Source organism: Biomphalaria glabrata, chromosome 17 (assembly GCF_947242115.1).
Source record: "Biomphalaria glabrata chromosome 17, xgBioGlab47.1, whole genome shotgun sequence".
Classification (NCBI taxonomy): domain Eukaryota; kingdom Metazoa; phylum Mollusca; class Gastropoda; family Planorbidae; genus Biomphalaria; species Biomphalaria glabrata.
This window is the reverse complement of record NC_074727.1, coordinates 3,015,206-3,035,191: the sequence shown is the minus strand read 5'-3', so window position 1 is coordinate 3,035,191 and position 19,986 is coordinate 3,015,206. Positions and strand designations below refer to the sequence as shown.

The window sequence follows — 19,986 nt, the reverse complement described above, 5'->3', positions numbered from 1 at the left end:
CTACAGACGTAAACTCTTAAATACCAGAGAGAGATCCTGTTACATATATATGTTTCTGTCAATATTAACACGAATCGAGCATACCTACCAATGACTATTCATTGACATTTTGAGTGTTTCTTTTACCGGAAGCTAATGCCACCTTTTTTTCTAAATGACCAATTCAACCTCTTTACAGGATAGGGCTTACGAAATCACTACCGTAAGAGCACTTATCGTAAAAAGGGCCATTCCTGTCATGTTTAAATAGAATAAAAAGCTCCTGGGTGGAAGTTCAAGGCCGTAGAATGAGATGTCTACCATACACTCGTTGATACTCAGCAGACGACATTTGAAGATCCTCTTCCTTTCTTAAATACACATCGATGCTTTTCATTGGACGTAATCTGTAGATGTTTGAACTGAGGAACGGACAGAATCTGCTTGGTTGTAACTAAAACTGGTTTAAACTAGTTTCACACTTGAGCAATTCTTTAGTATAAAATTAGCATAGTTTTCTATAGCAAATAAACGCACCAGTTCAAGCAGTAGGTACAACTGCAAAAGAGAGTAGTGTAGCCTGCTTGAGTGTCGATATCAACCAGAGATTGCGAATAAAGAAATCTCACTCTATCACACACACACAACAAATTGGGCAGTTATTTATTTTAAGATTGCAGCATCTTCATGTGCTCGGCCTCTAGGACGTAGAATATCTTCAACTCTGAAAGAACACACGAAACGATATGTATCACAATTTTCCATTCTTTGACGGATAACTAAAAAAAATGTATAGGGTCTCCGTAAAGAAAACAGTTCCAAGTTTTAAAATGTTTAGGCCTATTCAATGAACATTTCATTTGATAGTAAGCAAATGTTTCGTTTCGTAAAAAGTTTCGTAAACTTGGTTCGAGAGAAACACTTTTTGGTACACTTAATTATTTATTCGTTGATTGAAGTGTAAGGGATTCTTTTGTATGCCCCTGAACACAAGAAGCTTAACAGGGCCAGTCTGGTTCTCGAGAAGACTGCTATTCCACATTCAACACTTCTTCCAAGTCCATCAAGTGAAATCGTCACTCAACACAGTACAATGTTATCTTCCAGTCAGAATCAGGAAGTCCTTACCAGAACTGGTGCATGATCTTTTTGAATAAGACGATGGCTGCCTGGTCCGAGGGACATGCGGTATGCTCGCTGGACTGTCGTTCGGTCGCCTCATTGGTCACTTGTTCTGGGCGTCCTGTGGGAAGTTTGGACTAGGAAGTAGATTGTCTTAAATTGTAAAGTGTCACAGTCTTAGTTGACATTGCATGATCTAAAGTTCACGTCATGTTAAGAGTTTAAAAGACACGTGGAATTCCTGATGTAGAAAACAGGAAGTAGAATGAATAAAGTTGACTTTGAGTTCAGTCAAGTCAAGTCAGTAAGGTCTTGCTCCCGGTCCAGGAAGGTTGGACGTTGCTTCCTGGGCTGGTGTATATATATGTATATAGCATGAAAGTCGATGGACTAATGATTTTTGATTAATAATATTTGAGAGTTGATTTCATCATGTGCTTATTGAATAGTAAAGTATTATTCATATTTCAATGGATATCTATAGTTGGAGCTCCAGTGTCACTAGTAGTAATTGTTCTTATTGTCACCCCCTGAGGTGCGGACGTATTTGTAACTAACATATATCGGATACATTTGATACCGCTGTTACGCGGATAGGATTGTTTATTATTTCTTGACTTGTAGCACTAACAAGGAGCGCAGTGTATTATTATTATTATTGTAGTAAAATAAACTTCATGTTTGTCTGCTGAAACGGACTTAGGTCAGTTTATAGTGTTTGTCTTGTCACGTGTCAAGAGCACCTCAGGAAGCAAGAACTCAGTAGTACACGACATTCGCATTCTGGTGAACCTTACACCATTAAACTTTTTCATTGACATAAAGGAACTTCCGAAACATTTAAAACTGACACACGTGACACAAATCACGTGACAAAACGCAAAAAAATTGTTACACCTTATGAAACAACAACCCCTTGAAAAGTGCACATTTTGAGTTATCTGCTATCAAAGGGATCCAATTCGAAATAGTTCTCCCCCCCCCCCCCAAATCTGTTAATTATTTTGTTTCTTATTTGAATTTATCTAACATTATCAAGACCTAAATGTCCTGGTTCCCATCTTGGACATCTTTTTAAATCTTGAGGGCCGTATACATTTTGATGTTACAAATGAAACAATAACCTTTTAACCTTGGTTAGACTAACTATATATCAGACCAGATGCGGAACGGTGAACACTGTTGAAACAGACTATTTCGGGTTTGCAGACGACCTGGCTTTTCTCTCTACTCTCTCACAGCAGATGCAGGAAAAGATAAGCTTCAGTGCAGACAATTCAATTAGAATTGGTCGTACCAAAAATAAAAAAAAAGAGGAAAGAGCAAGGTGTTCAAGATAAAGACACCCAACGACACACTCATTACAGTCCAAGCCTTCACCTATAAGACACCCAACGATACACTCATTACAGTCCAAGCCTTCACCTATAAGACACCCAACGACGCACCCATTACAGTCCAAGCTTTCATCTATAAGACACCCAACGACGCACCCATTACAGTCCAAGCCTTCACCTATAAGACACCCAACGACGCACCCATTAGAGTCCAAGCCTTCACCTATAAGACACCCAACGACGCACCCATTACAGTCCAAGCCTTCACCTATAAGACACCCAACGACGCACCCATTACAGTCCAAGCCTTCACCTATAAGACACCCAACGACGCACCCATTACAGTCCAAGCTTTCATCTATAAGACACCCAACGACGCACCCATTACAGTCCAAGCCTTCACCTATAAGACACCCAACGACGCACCCATTACAGTCCAAGCTTTCATCTATGACACCCAACGACGCACCCATTACAGTCCAAGCCTTCACCTATAAGACACCCAACGACGCACCCATTACAGTCCAAGCCTTCACCTATAAGACACCCAACGACGCACCCATTACAGTCCAAGCTTTCACCTATAAGACACCCAACGACGCACCCATTACAGTCCAAGCCTTCACCTATAAGACACCCAACGACGCACCCATTACAGTCCAAGCTTTCATCTATAAGACACCCAACGACGCACCAATTACAGTCCAAGCCTTCACCTATAAGACACCCAACGACGCACCAATTACAGTCCAAGCCTTCACCTATAAGATACCCAATGATGCACCCATTACAGTCCAAGCCTTCACCTATAAGACACCCAACGACGCACCCATTACAGTCCAAGCCTTCACCTATAAGACACCCAACGACACACCCATTACAGTCCAAGCCTTCACCTATAAGACACCCAACGACACACCCATTACAGTCCAAGCCTTCACCTATAAGACACCCAACGACACACCCATTACAGTCCAAGCCTTCACATTTAAGACACCTAAAGACACACCAACTACAGTCCAAGCCTTCACCTATTTTAGCAGTATCTCTGACAACCATGGAGTCCCTGCAATTAAATTACCCCCTAACAAAAAGAAAACAAAATCAAACAAGAAATCTTAATTCAGTTTACTTTATTTTATATAGTTTTCTTAAGAAAGATAAGAAAAAAAAGCTACATTAAGTTAAATAAAATATAACAAGCAAAATCACAAGTCCTTATGGCAGTGTAAATAGATGAATACAAAGTAAAACCTGGCAAGCTGAAGTACATTGTGCAGATTAATCATTGCTAATGCTTGTTCTCAAAAGCAAAACTTAGATTTTAATGCAAGGGAGATAATGTGTATCAAACTCAAAATAAAACAAACGCTTGAAACTATATATAGTAAACAAAAAGGAAGCATAATACACATTGTCAAAGCAGAGTGGTTTTAGAGTTTAGTTGATTAATCAAAACGCTGATTTAGCCTATAAATCAGTAAGTTTATTTCACAGGATGGCCCTAAATTTAAAAAAAGAAAAAAAAAATATCAAAGATATCTAGCATATATTAGATAGTAACTATGTCAGATAATAACAAATAACACAAACCAAAAAAGAAATGTGTAAAAATATTATGCATATCTTAATACCTGAGTCTGACAAAGGATGGACAGTATGAATGCCAGTCAAATAGCAAGCATGGACATGGAAGGGCTTTCTGATGGATTTCTAGAGATACTTGCATGATTAAATTTCATGACACGTATATATGATCTTATTTCATGACATCACATATTTAAAAAGTCTTTAAAACTAACTGATTACAGCTATTACTTACATATATAGATCAATGCAAACAACTTGCAAAGAATGACTCATTTCTAGATAACTACACACTTTTATTTTGCCATGTGTCATGGTGCCATTGATGAGTCTGTTTAGAGTGGTTTTGTATTTGTCCCTGATTACATTCAACTAATAACAGGTAACAAAGAATATGTTTTTTTAATTTTTTGACAAGAGCTTAGGAACAAAGAGACATATGCTAAATTAAAACAAAACTACATTAAAAAAAAAGGTCACCATTTATGATTCACTTTGAATATAGAACAATAAAAATAAATAAAAAGTGAATAATGCTGAAATAAAGAATGAATCCATTTGAAAAATCTTTCTGGAGTTATTAAAAAATGGATTATAATTTTATAAAAAAAAAAGTATTTTTAAAAACGTAAAATCACAGTTAAGTCGACACTACAAAATGTGGAAACAGAATTAAAAAGTAATAAAAACAATCAATAAGTATGTGGTTTCGGCGAAGGTTAAATTGCTAAAGGCCAACAATAGAGTCAACAAAAAAATACATGGTATTTCAGAATATAATAGACATTTCTTTAACAAAACTGTAGACGCCTATAAAGTCTGCCAGACTTTGTGGTGCTCTTACAGAAGATTTTATGTACACATGCTTATGTCTGCCATAAAAGTCCATATCTAAATTTTTAAAATTTATGTCTAAAATCTAGTGTGAGACAGTCTACTTTGTAAAAATTGGAATTCAGTACATTTTAAGCAACAGAACAAATCAATCTATAAAACAGAATGTGTCAACTTACTTCACAAAGTTATGACATTCTACAGCAAATGTACATTGACATGAAATGTGACAGGAGCCTAACCATAAACAAAAGGGAGGCTACTAAATTATGCCGCCAGTCTTTAAGCTATTTAAATTCTCTTTAAATCAGTCCCAAAAATAATTTAAATTTGGTCTAAATTTGCACATAAGAACAACATGGCAACATCATCTGAAACATAAGTTTCTAAACTCACACAAATTTATTTTTTTTCAAACCAAATTTGTAAAAATTGCTTTAACTTTTACATCTCTGTATATTTTCAATAATTTGAGATGAAATAAGCTCATTGAAAGATGTTTTCTAAAATTCCATACTCGAGATATTAGAAAAATAAGTTAACTCTTTCTCTCCTAATGTACAATACCAACGCTGATTTGAACTCAGTAAATTACAATCATTACAAAGAGAAAGAGTTAAATTTATCTTAAAAAATAAATAAATTTGGTTTTGGAACAGGTCATGTCTATATGAAGGAAGTAGAAAGTGGAATGGAACATGTGTAGGTAGAAATAGTAGAAACAACAGTCAGAAACATTTTAGAATTTACCATAAGTATACAGTATATAAAAAAGGAAAAAAAATTATTGGAGCAAAAATTTAATTTATTACATGGGGAAAGTCCAATTCAAATTTTGATTCTTTTTAAAAAAAATGTTATTTTGAAATTAAATATGTTTTTCATTTAGGACAAAGTAAAATAAATTATTGGCCAGATAGAAAAGGTATTTTAAAAACATTTTTAACAATTAAAATCCAATGAAAAAAAATCTGTAAAAAAAATGTTCGCTAAAATTACACAGAAATAATTCCTTATTACTTTTCTAATTATAAAATAAAATATGTTAATAGGATCTCAGTGAATAAGCTAGAGAATAAATCAAACCATAGAAAATATGTTATAGTATTCATTTTTCTGTAAACCAAGAAAACTCACTTGATTAATGGAAAAATTCAGGATTCCTAGTAAACAATAATAGCTGTTAGCAATCAACACTGTTACGACTCATGACAGAATCCTGACCAAGTGACTCAGCAATTAGACACTGTAGTGCATCAGTCCAGCAGTAATATCCAAAGACAACAAAAGTTTTCAACAATCTCCAACAATAATTATCATTAACATCAACAAAGAAATCAAACAAAAGAAACAGAAAGACTTGAAGAATTTAGCTTTGACAACCAGCAGTTCATCAGAAGAGGTAAGACAACAATCTACAGGAAACAGTCATCACATTGGGGATACATTTCTCAGACTGATATAAAGTAGCCAGTATCCTAATATTGTAAGACAATTTTTTCTTTTAATTCTGCAGATGTCCATATGACAATTTAAGAAGCCAAATACTTTATTAGTGAATAAAAAGAGCAATAGCTCCTGAATATATGTGTATAAATGTATAAATATAAATGTCACCAAAAAAAACTACAAGGTATAAAGGTATAATAAGTATATATGTATCAAAACTGATATGCTCAACTACGAATACATGTTTTCAAGGCAACTAAACAAACGTGTTATATCTCCAGCTTTTTAAAAGTGCCACCAAGACCTTGAAGGGTCGAGTCTGCTTTTTTGTCATCCTTGTTCTTCTGTAGATTCATGTTGAGAAAGCCAAACTTATTGTCCTCACTAAATAATCCATCAGATGCCAGGAACTCTTGCACCCACTCCTAGTGCAAAGAAAAAAAATTATAAAAAATCAATAAACGATTTTAAACCATAAGAAAATATTTAAATTAAGAGAGAAAGAAATTGGGTCACAGGAAATAAAGAAACATGGGGTGGGCATTCATTTCTATATATTGTTATTGACACTAAGTCCAAGGCTTAATTTAATCTTACGTTATAAACGAGACTTTAAATGTGTGACTTGTTTGTAAGTGCCTTTCTTTGTCAGAATATTCCTTTGGGAGACCACCGACCACTACTAAATAAATGCCCTGGTTTAGAGCGAGGTCATAGTCTTAAATTTCAACCACGACTTTGTTGAAAGCTAAAATGAATTTACGTTCTGTGTTTGTGTGTGACATGGCGTGTTCCCCTCATCTATATATCACCATAAACACATGGCCTTGATAAAAATTTGAAATGTTCGGCTGATCTTTTCATTAAAAGAAAAAGTGCACAAGATACTAATCACAAAAACAAACGCAAGAGCTCTTTTGTTCCCTAGTCAATTAAATCATTTAATACCATCCAACTTTAATGTTTCATAGAAATTGTGCTATGAACATTGATTTCATTCCCTTTCCTTATAATATGTTATGTTTAATGCTTTAATGCACAATTAAAAGACAAACTTCCTCAAGAATAATAAGATATATTATTAATTTTTTAAAATTTAAGAACACAACATAGCCATACTAAGAATTCTATTCTAATAAAAATTAACCAAAATTAAGCATTCCACTGACTTAATATCTAACTAAGTATAAATAAAACTTAAATATTCCAAAATCTAAATCATACAACTACTAAAAAAGAATGGATGGCGGCCTGTCTTGTGGTATGCCCTTATGGCTGTTATCTCAATGGTCCAGGGTTCAAACCTTATCCACCTCCAAACTAAATAGCTTTGTGTAGATTTACCTTATTAGCATAGGGCTCTTGTTTGCCCCCTAAATCTGTGGGAAGTAGCTCTGGATTAATAGACTCATGAAGCTTGTCAAATTTGTCTCCATTGAGAACAATCTGTTTAATGATATTCAGAAATCAATTACATATTGTAAAAAAATTTCAATCGTAAGTGCACCTAATTTTAGTAACCTGGATGTGTATGTCATGTGGTATGCACTCAGGACTGTCCGCTTGATAGCTGATGTCAAAATTAAATATCACAATCACACAACATTGGCATCATGGGACATGAAAAGGCCAATAAAATATCAAAGGTGGGATCATCTATGGAACAACCAGATAGACCTGTCAACTACATCACCTTAAGGTTAATGTTAGTTAACAATCACAAAGAAGAGTGGCTCAAACAATGGGGATCAGGAAGCACAGGCAGAGCCATGTACAAAGAAATGACCATGCCAAACAAACTGGACAGTATCAACTTCCTCCCCGCAAAGAGCAATATACTATAATTCAACAAAGAACAGGACATATGCCTTTAAATTATCACCGTATCAAAATAAAAACCATACACCTACCCCTTTGTAGAATCTGCGCCAACCCCTATGAAACCGTAAACCATATCCTCTTTGAATGCCACTAATTCCTAATCAACCTTAGGAAGAGGCAGTTTCCACTACCATTACAGCCCAACATAACCAACACTCTGTACAGCAGTGCTGAACAACTGAAGAGAACAGCACACTATTTTCCCTTGTACAAATCATCATCATCAAACTCCATTTGAGCGAGGGCTTGAGAGGCTCAAATCCTCTCTTGCAAAAGCCCTGAACAGAAACCCTGATGTCTTGCGTAGTGCTTAAATGTCGCCATACAGGTCCAGAGTTTTTGGTTTTCCAGACCTGTCGAGACGGAGATCAGCAAGTCCGGGGCAGTCAAACAGAATATGAGGCACGGTTTCCTCTTCTTCCCCGCAGCGGGGGCACCGTGAATCGAAATTTGGCCATAGCCGTGAGAAATATGAGCCAACAGGACAATGGTCTGTCCTGCACTGTGCTATAATAGCTTGCTCAGGCCTGGACAGCCTCCACCACGGGGAAGTGCGGTCAGGGCGCCTCATGCGCTCCCAGACTCCACGGGTTCTTTGGGACCCGCCCCAGCACTTATACCACTTTTCCATTTCTGTTTTTTTAATTATAGCCAGAGCTTGGTGAAAATTTACAGCCTGCTCAGCGGGTGGAATTTGCCCTCCCTGGTGGGCCAAGGAGTCTGCAATAGTGTTGCCAGTCACACCTATGTGACTCTGTACCCACTTCATTATTACAGGGGTGCCATAGCGTTGTTTTATGTTGTGTCTGTCGTGGTCTGTAGCCTATGGTGGACTGATCAGCTGCCGCCCTGGAGACTAGTGAAGGGTTAAGCTTTTAAAATTTGTGGGCTCTAAACTGGTGGTAAAAGAAAGATCTCCTGCCTCACTCCACTTTCGTGGATTAAACCCTTGTACAAAAGACCTTACAGTTCAGAAGCAAAAAGCTGGCTAGAAGAAGAAGAAGACGTCTGCTTGATGGTACTGGGTTCACACCCAGCCATCGTCCACCATCCTGCAAGAAGTTTGGGCTAGGAAGTAACTATCTTTAACACTGAAGGAACATCCATAATATGTAAAAAAAAAAAAAAAAAAAAAAAAAAAAAAAAAAAAAAACCCAAGCAATGAATGCTATAGACACTTCTTCTTCTTCTAGCCAGCTTTATTGCTGCTGAGCTGTAGCTCTTTTGCAGACTGTGCCAAGGAAAAGAAGTGTGCTGTTTTCTTCAGTTGTTCAGCACTGCCGTAAAGGGTGTTGGTTATGTTGGGCTGTAGTGGAAGTAGGGTCTGCCTAAGGTGGATTAGGGAGGGGCATTCAAAGAGGATATGGTTTACGGTTTCAATGGGGTGAGCGCAATGTCTGCAATGGGGTAGTTGTGTGGAGTTTATTTTGTTCAGGTGGTAATTTAATAGTGGTGTGTGTCCTGTTCTTAATTGGAAGATTGTAGATTGTTCTTTGCGGGGGAGGAAGTTAATACTGTCCAGTTTGTTAGGCGTAGTCATTTCTCTGTACATGGCTCTGCCTGTGTTTCCTGATGCCCATTGGTTGAGCCACTCCTCTTTGTGATTGTTGACTAACATTGACCTTAGGGTGAGGTAGTTAACAGGTCTATCTGGTTGTTCCATAGATGAACCTGCCTTTGATAGCTTATCTGCCTTTTCATTTCCCATGATGCCAATGTGTCCAGGGATCCACTGTAGTGTAATATTGATATTTAATTTTGATATCATCTGGTGAATTATCACAATGAGTGTTGTCAACTCTCTTGGGCTGTTTGAGGTGCTGCTATTAAGTGCTTGCAGAGTAGATTGGGAGTCTGTAAAGACAACAATATCTGATGGTGGTTGCACTCCTTCATATAATTTGTTTTCCACTGTCTGGAGTGCTATGGTAATTGCCTCAATTTCGGCTTGGAAGTTTGAGCAGTAATCACCACAGGGTGCGCTTATCTCAAAGTGTTTATTTTTAGGGAAGACCAGGAAGGCACCAAGACCAGCATTGATGGTAGCTTTGAAAGCCAATCCGTCTGTATAAATATGGATAGCTGTTTTTTGATAGCTTTCGATTGTTTCAAGCGTGCCTACTTTGAGCTCCAGTGGATTTGATTCTTTTGTTAAGGTGTTATTTAGTAAATGTGTTTTGATGGTTGGTTGTTTGTAGTTTAGTCAGGGTGTAATGTTTGAAAACCTGGTAATTTTTTCTCTGTTATTGGGTAGGTGGTGTTTTAGGGCTAGTTCGTCAGTAAGTTGGATCAGAGTCCTTTGCTTTTTTTGGTTGTTTTTCCTATTTCTCTGTGTTAGTAATTTATTTGGATGATCGTCCTCCAACCTTCTGTATCTCTCAATAGCTTCTAATGCTGCTCTGTTGCGCCTTAACTTAAGAGGTTCAATATTGGAGTCTATTTCACAGGCTGCTGTGGGAGTAGTTCTCATACCTCCACTAATTAACCGCAAGGCTTGGTTTTGGATTGTATCTAATGATGATTGATAGGTTTTGTTGGCAGCTACTTGTATGGAGAGACAGTTATCCATTACAGATCTGACATATCCAGTGTATAACTGTCTTAAGGTTTTCTTTTCAGCTCCCCAGGATTTTCCTGCTAGGTGTTTTATTATGTTTAATCTTTGTGAATGCTATAGACACAAAGCATTTCTGTGTAAAGACTTTCGTATGGTGTCTTTTGTGAATCCTAGTTCGATCAATATTTGCTCCCTTCTTTATTTCCATTTATTGTCAAGCCACAATATTGAGCTGCTTTTATTTTGGGGCTAAAATGATAAAGCTAAGAAAAATGTATTTTCCAAGACTATTAACTAAATGTGATGCTATTTTTACTAAATTTGAGTTTCCAGAAAGTCTTCCTCTTAGAAAAATCAAAATCACTGGACAGTGACAGGCTAAAATTTCAATGTAAACAATGACTGGACAGTGACAGGCTAAATCTCAATGTAAACAATGAATGGACAGTGACAGGCTAAATCTCAATGTAAACAATGACTGGACAGTGACAGGCTAAATCTCAATGTAAACAAAAACTAGTCAGGCTAAATTTGTCTTCACCCCCAAACAAAATTTCTTACCCTCTTTGTAAACTTTTCCTTTTGAAACTGTTTAAAAATAGCAAAAACGATGTCAAAGAAAGTTGGTTCATTCACATAATCAAATCTCTTGAGTCTCAAAGGTATAACATCCTGTAAGAAAACAGAGTTTCATTAAGTCTAATAAAACATCAATGCATTTAGCTTGGAAGATTATAACAAACTTGCTTTCTTTTAATAAAATAAATTAAGTATAATTAATCAAAAGATTACCTTTTTTATTTTTTGTAAGAAATATGCAAAGACTAAAAAAAAATTTTTTTTTAATTAGACAAAGAAGTCTATATGAAAACATTGAAAACATTTTTAAAAAAATACAAACCATTAGGAAATAATTCAATAAATGGCAGAAATGAAATATAGTTTATAGAGCTACATACATACATGTAACTAAAGACCTAATTATGTCAAACAAAGCAGCACCTGGATTAAATGAAGAAATTTCTTGGCTATGGAGGGCCCTATGTGTGAGGCTTGCTTCATGGTGGCACCAGCTAAATTGTTGATCATGTGAATGCCATTGACTTGGGTTTCCTCATCCTGAAAACAAAATTAATAACACATAGATTGGGTATGATGAATAACCTGAGAACTGAATTCCCCAATTCATTCTATAACTGTTATCGTCAATTTTAAAGCAATTTCTAGCCTATTAATATGAATTGGTAAGCCTGTCACAAGACATGTTTGTAAAATGTTGTTTTACATGTTTCGGATGTTCCTTCAGAGTTGAAGATAATTACTTCCTAGTCCTAACCTCCCGCAGGACAACGGGGGATGGGAGCAGGCAGGGTTTGAACCCTGGACCATCGATAAATCTGAACGACAGTCCAGCGCGCAAACCGCACGACCAGGCAGCCATCCATGCTAAGACAATCCTTTAAAAACAAAGAGAAATGAGAAATGAAACAATTGAGTTTACTTCATTAATGAATGACACATTCTTATATCATATGCTATGACAAATTCATATGAGTGCTCCTTCATCCCTTGTGTCCATTAGAGCATGGAACGGGTTGCCTGAATCAGGCAGGAAAACCAATGACAGCAGACAGGGTTTAGGTCTCTAATTAACATGCACAACTGGATTAACACATGGCTATCCATTGACAAATTTGCAGGCTTTTTCACAGCACAGACCGGAGGTTTGGAACTCACACCCCATGGATCTCAAAAGACATGTTATTATTATTATTATAGCTTTTATATAGCGCTACTTTCATGCTTATAGCATGCTCAGAGCGCTTTTGGTCCAATCTCATTTGTGGACCGGTGTGGGGGGGGGGGGGGGGGAGAGGGGGTATCTAGGAGTTGGTTTTCCGTGCTGCCTTTAGGTGCTCTGTAAACACAACTCTGCCCAAGTCGGGTGTCGAACCTCGAGCCCCCTTCTAGGTAGCCAAGCCAAGTTCAAGCGCACTTGGCCTCTCGACCACGCTTAAGAAGAACCTTAACACCTATTTGTTCATTTGCACTCTTTGTTTTATGTTTGGCTACATTATGTTTGTTAACAGCGCTCTATAATCCAATAATAATTATTATTGATTATCTCTTCTTTTAAAGGAACGTCTGTGATGCATAAGAGGGTAAGAGAGGAAATGTTTCACACCTTAAAAAGTTAGCCATCATATTTTAAGTGCTGTCAACTTGGTGTCAGAAGCTGATGCAAGTTATCATATTTTAAGTCAGAAAATAAACAAAAATAAGTAGAAATTGACAGCTAAGTTGTTTTTTTTTCCTCTCATCAAAAATGTTATTCCTATATGCAAGTAGATACATATTCACTTCCTTAACAATTATTTACTTGAAAAATTAATAACCATTTTAAGTATTTTTTTAAGTTTGTAAAATTTGCATAAATCAACACATTAGCTAAAAAGGATCAATAAAATAGCCCATTCTTTAAAACATGAATTCAAAATGGTAAAAAAAGAGTTTTAACCATTTTGGAGTGTGCTGGACCTAATTCAGAGACAGCCATGTTTCTCAACATCATTCCTAGTAGAATAGAAGACAAACACAAAGATAACAAATTTACCTCCATGATAATCTTTGACAAGATAAGAAATGAAGCTTTTGGCAGGTCAGTGATAGGGAATCTGTCTGGGTCCCACTTCCCTAGAGGAGGGACAAAAGATATTGTTCACTTTATAAACAGTTTGAAAAACAACATTGTTCAAGAATACAAATAAAATAATCTTGCAAGTTTTTCAAAACTATGAAAGCTATGAAGCTTCATGCAGATCAAAAGTTTCTGAATCAGACTGGCTACTTCTAAAAGCAACACCAACCTGGCCTCATGACAATGACTCTGCATCCCTGATTGTCTCTGCCTTTCAGTACTTCATAGATACCCGCTTCTATGACATGCTTGACTCTGGATGGCTTTAAATCATCAAACATGTCTGGCTGCTCTTTGCGAACTTCATAGTAGTTCTTAACAAGCTGGAAGGCTCTCTCCTGGTCAAACTTCCTGGCCCGCAGGAACGGCAAAAGGAACTTTATGTCAGTGCGAGGCTGCAGGCCTGAAAGTTTCAAGATAAAATTATTTTTTTTTAATTATAAAAAAAAAAAACAGCAATAAAAGTTTCAGGATAAAAATAAAATAGATGTTAATAAAAAAAAACAACAACGGAGTAATAAAAATGTTTCTTTATTCCATTAACTAAAAGTTTAAATACAACATCAATGAACTACTTAAATGTGTCTAACTCTATTGACATTGTGCAAACAAAACCTCATTAGGAGAAACTTTGTAGAATGAAACTGTTGTAAGGTAAGCATTTAACTAATGGGAAGCATGGTGGCTGAGTAGTAAAGAATTTGGCTTCCTAACCAAGGGGTCCCAGGTTTGAATCCAGTTGAAGAATTTTAAATTTCGGAATCTTTAGGGCGCCTCTGAGTGCACCCAGCTCTAATGGGTAACCGACATTAATTGGGGATAGGTAAAGATGATTGGTTGTTGTGTTGGCCACATGACAACTTTGTTAACTGTGGGCTACAGAAACAAGATGACATTTATATCACCTGCCCTATAGATCATAAGGTCTCAAAAGGGTACTTATTTAACTAATGAATCTATCAAGTGTAAGCTATTGCTCTATTTATTTTTTTTTTACTAGCACCTGTATGATGATTTATCAATCTTACCAGGAACCTTTTCAAGTCGTGTCCTAAGGTTTTTGACCTCAATGATTCTGGTGTTTGGATCTTCTTTCAGTTCTTTCTTAGCTTTCTCTAGCACTTCACCAATCAAACTACACTTATAATCAGAGTAGCTCATGAGAGACATATTGATCAACTTTGACACTGTGGGATCTGTGGTCTACTGTCTGCACAATTCCAGAGACAAAAGAAATAATTAAGGAAAAGACTGGAAATTGTATTAATATTTATTGAAAATGATATGATATCAAGTATAATTAAGTTTACCATTTGAGCTAAGCTTATTTCTTTTCTAAAGGTATTAAAAGTATAATATAGTTTTGGAGACTTGACATAATATTACATGTACACATGAAATGCATAGGACGTTATTATCTTCTTTTTTGAAATAACGTCTGTAATATATAAGATGAGAAGATGTACACCTTATTTTTAAGTTGTTGATTATTTGAACTGGAAATTGTTGTTATAGGGTTAAACCAGACTAATTTAGCCTAAGTAAGGAGAGTGAAATTCAACAAATCTTGTGTGGTGCCCCAACAGCTCAACAGACTAAGGGACAGGTGAAGGTGAATAATGTAAACTAGAGGGGGAAAGAGACCTCAAAATATTGATTTCTCAAATAGGCCTGCAAGTGTGATTGATGGCCTTGAAGTGACCCAGTTACAAGCAGAGTAGGATGATATAGATTGGGAAGGCTGACAGCAAATAGTAAAGGTGTGATACTTACGATGGCTGCATTTACACCAATACTGTATATTTACATATATATAATGTATGTTATGTGTAAGCCTATTCTAATTTTAATTGTTCAGAAAACTAAAGAAATGATAATTGATTTTAGGAAACATAAAGGTCATATTGCAGAAATTCAGATACAAAACGAAACCGTAGAGCAAGTACAAGAATATAAATTCCTAGGCACAACCATCAACAACAAACTGAAATGGAGTGAACACTGTCAGAACCTTTACACCAAAATTCACCAACGACTTTTCTATCTTAGAAAGCTAAGGAAATTTAACATCGACAAAACAATAATTAAACTTTTTTATACAGCAACCATTAGCAGTCTAATTAACTTTGCCATCACCTGCTGGTATGGTAATACTTCACTGGCACAAAGACTTAGACTAAATAGACTAATTAAAAAACCAACGTATATCACTTGAACACAGCTACCATCTCTTTTTCATGAAAGTTGCCTTTCCAAAACACTCACTATTCTTAAAGGTAATCTGTGTCAGGAGGAGGTATGGCGAGAATGAATGTTAGTTTGATATTTTGGTATGATTGTTATATCCCCTTGTTATGAATGCGAAGTGTTGCACGTGTTATGAACTGAATGATTTATCTTCGTTGAATGTGCAAGAGAGTGTGTTAAGTTAGTAAGGTCTTGCTCCAGGTCAAGGAAGATTGGACGTTTACTTCCTGGACTGGTGTTTATTTATTATTATTAATATTTATTGTGCATTATTTGAGCTATATTGGATATTAAAATATCATTGTTATTTTCTTGGAGATCAGGAGTTGGAGTTGATGCGTATTAAGTATAATTGTTCTTAGTTGTAATATTTAAGAATCAAGTTATATTTGTTCGTATAAGTGAAACCCCTAGTGAGCCAAATTAAGAAACACAACAGAACAAGAGCCAAATATATAAATTGAACCCCTGACAACCTGCACCCATTAAACCACTGTTACATCAGATCTGAACAAAGTGGTCGTCTCCTTTCCATTAGGACTATAACAGAAAGATTTTAAAACTCCTTCATCCCACTTTCTGTCAGAGTATTACAGGATCATCCGTCGTCATCGAGAAGTACATAGAAGCTTAATTTATAAAGCACTGGTTGTGAGTGTGTATATGTGAATGTTGTTTGTATTTGCATCTATATTGTTATTGTACAGTATTTACGCTGAGGTTGTCTATAGTAGTCAAACTGAATTTCTATTTGATTGGATCAATAAAAATTATCTATCTATCTATATAGATCTATAATTATAATCTATATGTTTCTATGCTCTAGATGTAGACATAGAAAGATAGATAGATCAAGATCTAGTAGTAGTAGTAGAATTGAATAATAAGTAAATCTAGATCACAAGTTATCTGAAGTCAATCTCAATCTAGAATAGATTGACGCTAGAGATTAGATCTAGATAATAATCTCTATATATATATCTAATATAATATATAAAAGATCTAGTCTAGATCTAGACTTGTCTAGACCTACGCCACCTACGGCGTCACCTATAGTTTACTATATCAACTATATTTTACTATATATCTAGAATCTAGATCCTAGACCTAGGTTAGATTTTTAGATTATTCTAGATCTATCTTATCTTATATAACACAGACAGACGTTACTTCAAAAAAGAAGATGATTACGTCCTGCATTTAGTCATGCATATTAACCAATGACTTAAATTCTGCCAAGTCACTGGTTTTCCTGGCTAGCTCAGGCAACCCATTCCATGCTCTAATAGCACTAGGGAAGAAGGAGTATTTGTACAAATTTGTCCTAGCATATGGGACGAGGAATGTGCCTTTATCTTTGTGTCTTTCAGAGTATTTTATTAAATTTTGTTTTTGTATTTAAAGATTATGGTTCAGTGTTTTATGTATTATTGCTACTTTACTTTTGAGCCTTCTGTCCTGAAGGCTTTCTAAATTTAGTGATTTTACTAAAGGTGTTACTCTAGTCAAATGTGAATATTCGTTTGTTATGAATCAATCTAGAATTGAATCGATGTAATTTTTTAAAATTAATAATTTCAAATTTGGCCTTGGGTAGCCTAATATTTAAATAGATTCTAGACATCTAGATCTAGTCTATAAATGATACTTTATTAATACTATTATTAATATTATAGTTTTATTATAGTTATAGAAATATTCCTAAACTTAAACTCAAACTGGTCTAAGTCTAAACTATATTAACTTACTAACTTATTATCTTTATTATAAATAAATTTTATAAATAAATTTTATAGTGTTGTATTAATGTTACGTCATTACGACTAGTCACTATTAATACTATCATACTATTACTATTATTAATATTATATGCAATAGTCAATAGACAGTGATAGTGACAGTGCAGCCATAGTCAAGACTCAATAGTATTTTATTATGCCTAATTTAAATTAGTAATTTTATTATGGTCACTATTATCACTATAAGACTATACTCTAACTCTATACTTCACTATACTCTAATACTTAACTTATAATTATAACTTATTTATACTGGTAATTTATACTTATACTATGACTATATTATAGATTAGTGTATAAAAAAAATTAAAAAAACACAGTCGAGTATATCTGCACAAAGTTCATTCAATATTTATATAAATTATAAAATACATGGTAAAATTGAAACCATGCTTAAAACTCTGATTTCAAATGAGTTTGAGACGCATTTAGGTCTGGGTTAGGGTTTGCTGTTACTAGTGTTACAGCTCTTCTTTATTTCTAATATTGTAATTACTGATTACTTTACATAGATTTAGACTCGTGATAGATCTAAAAATAGTGTCTCAGCAATACCGCCCAATGAACACCCTGACTTTATTCTCCATATTGTCATCACACCCTGTCGACACTAAACTTACACACTTAAAGTTAAGACTTCAGTCAGTGTCTTCAGGTCATTCTCTCATTCATCCCAACTGACAAATTTTTTTACACGTAAACTTAAATAAATAAATATATATATTGATTAGACTCATTATCATTAGATCTAGATTCTAGATCTACCGGTACATACCCAAAATTTTAACTCTATGGCTAGGCGTAGATCTCTAGATCTAGACTCTATCTCTAGGTTCGCTAATACCCGGTGCCTTCCTGGCTAAGACAAGTTGAAGTTATGTAATGCAATCCAACTTTGATATTGAATCAGATCCCAGATCATAAAGTTTGTGAATACTGAGACTGAGTGATACATGTGTCAGTGATATAGATCTTATGGTTCGTTGTAATTTCTTGAGACAAAAGAGCAGAATCTCTTGCATGACTCATGGAGCTCAATGCAACTTGACGAATCTACTTGAGTTCCATACATGACTCAAACTGCAGGGCGGGACCTGTGGGTGGGACTTGGGACCGAGATTCTAGATCTTGTAACAGTCTAGATCTAGACTATGAAAGAAAAATGTGCTACGATTTCTCTTATTACCTCCCCTGTTACTGGTGTTACTATTACCCCGAGTATTCCTATTCCCTGATCTATTGTCTTTATGTTTTCTACACAGGTATGCAAAGTTTTCCTGACAGCTAAAACAAGTCACTTCGCTACGGTTTCTATCACCCGCTTTAGGTCTATCACTTCTCCTATCATAACTTTGTTGTACAAAACTACAGATGCTCCTTCTTCCCTAGTGCTATTAGAGAATGGAATGGGTTGCCTGAGCCAGCAAGAAAAACAAATGACTTGGCAGAATTTAAGTCATTGGTTAACATGCATGACACCTACGACGTAGGCTAATCATCTTCTTTTTGAAGTAACGTCTGTATTATATAAAATAAGAAGAACGTTAGACCGCTCCACCAGAAATCTTAAAATATAACAACGCCAAGGGAGTTTGTGTTACTCCAATTGGTGGGTGGGTCTGTTGTTAAGGTATGAGCAAAGTCGTCAGGCGGATTCAGAACTGAGACTTCTCTTAGAGACAAACGACCCGTAAAGCAAAAGACTAAAAGAAATGAATTGAAATGCTTATATTTTACTTAGGACTAGTTAACATTTAATATTAACCTACGGACAATTTCTTTAAAAAAAAAGTTACTAACCGTTTACTTAGGTCCTGCTTAGGCTTAGGCCTATATGGTTACCAGTTACCAGACACTTGCAGTACCAGACACCGTCACATATCCATTAGTTTGTTGAACCGTTGGGGCACCAAACAAGATCTGTTGTCCGCCTTTCTCCATTCCTCTCTGTTTTTTTTTCCTTGGAAAGAATTTCATTGAATGACAGGCCTGTCCATTCTCTTCTTATCGCTTTCTCTGTCTGCCTCTTCGTCTTTTTCCTGGTACTGTTCCCCGAAGGAAGATCTTTGCGAGCCATGAAGACCTTGCAATGTAGTAGAGTTAAAGTTTGCGTTTCTAAACAATGGGTAGCAGGTTATCGTGGGGTCCAATATAGCTGTGATAATCTTTTTTCTAATTTCTTCTCTCAACCATAGGAGGACAAAAAGGAGGGCTAAGCCTTACAAAGGAGGCAAACATGAACATGACAAAGTACATTTTAAAAGCTAGACTTAGCCCTGTGTTATGAAGTGTGTGTGTGTTTCTATGGTGACCGTGGGAAATTTAGCTATGCAGTGTGAATGATGCAAAATAAGCATCATTGTCGTCAGCTGTCTTGGGTAGGACAGACGACTCCTTAATGCCAAAATGAAAAGACGTGTTTTTGTAGTGAGTTAGATTTAGTTAAAATACCATTTTAATATTATTTCTAAAGTCTAGTACATTACTTCATCTCAA

The 19,986-nt window shown here is 35.7% G+C and overlaps 1 protein-coding gene across 2 annotated transcripts; it reads right to left on the bottom strand.

Moving 5' to 3' along the window:
• Positions 1–3,556: 3,556 nt before the first annotated feature.
• Positions 3,557–18,463, bottom strand: LOC106055901 (alpha-tocopherol transfer protein-like). Of its 2 annotated transcripts, none has more exons than XM_013212394.2 (8): positions 18,266–18,463; positions 14,473–14,654; positions 13,614–13,847; positions 13,361–13,440; positions 11,749–11,865; positions 11,308–11,418; positions 7,653–7,754; positions 3,557–6,733 (listed from the first exon to the last, which is right to left on the bottom strand). In XM_013212394.2, the coding sequence occupies exons 2-8, from the start codon at positions 14,612–14,614 to the stop codon at positions 6,578–6,580; spliced, it is 942 nt and encodes a 313-aa protein (XP_013067848.2). In that variant the 5' UTR covers positions 14,615–14,654; positions 18,266–18,463; the 3' UTR covers positions 3,557–6,577. The 2 variants fall into 2 exon arrangements, with proteins under 2 accessions (XP_013067848.2, XP_055871907.1); XM_056015932.1 differs by having other exon boundaries at positions 18,335–18,459.
• Positions 18,464–19,986: the final 1,523 nt, after the last annotated feature.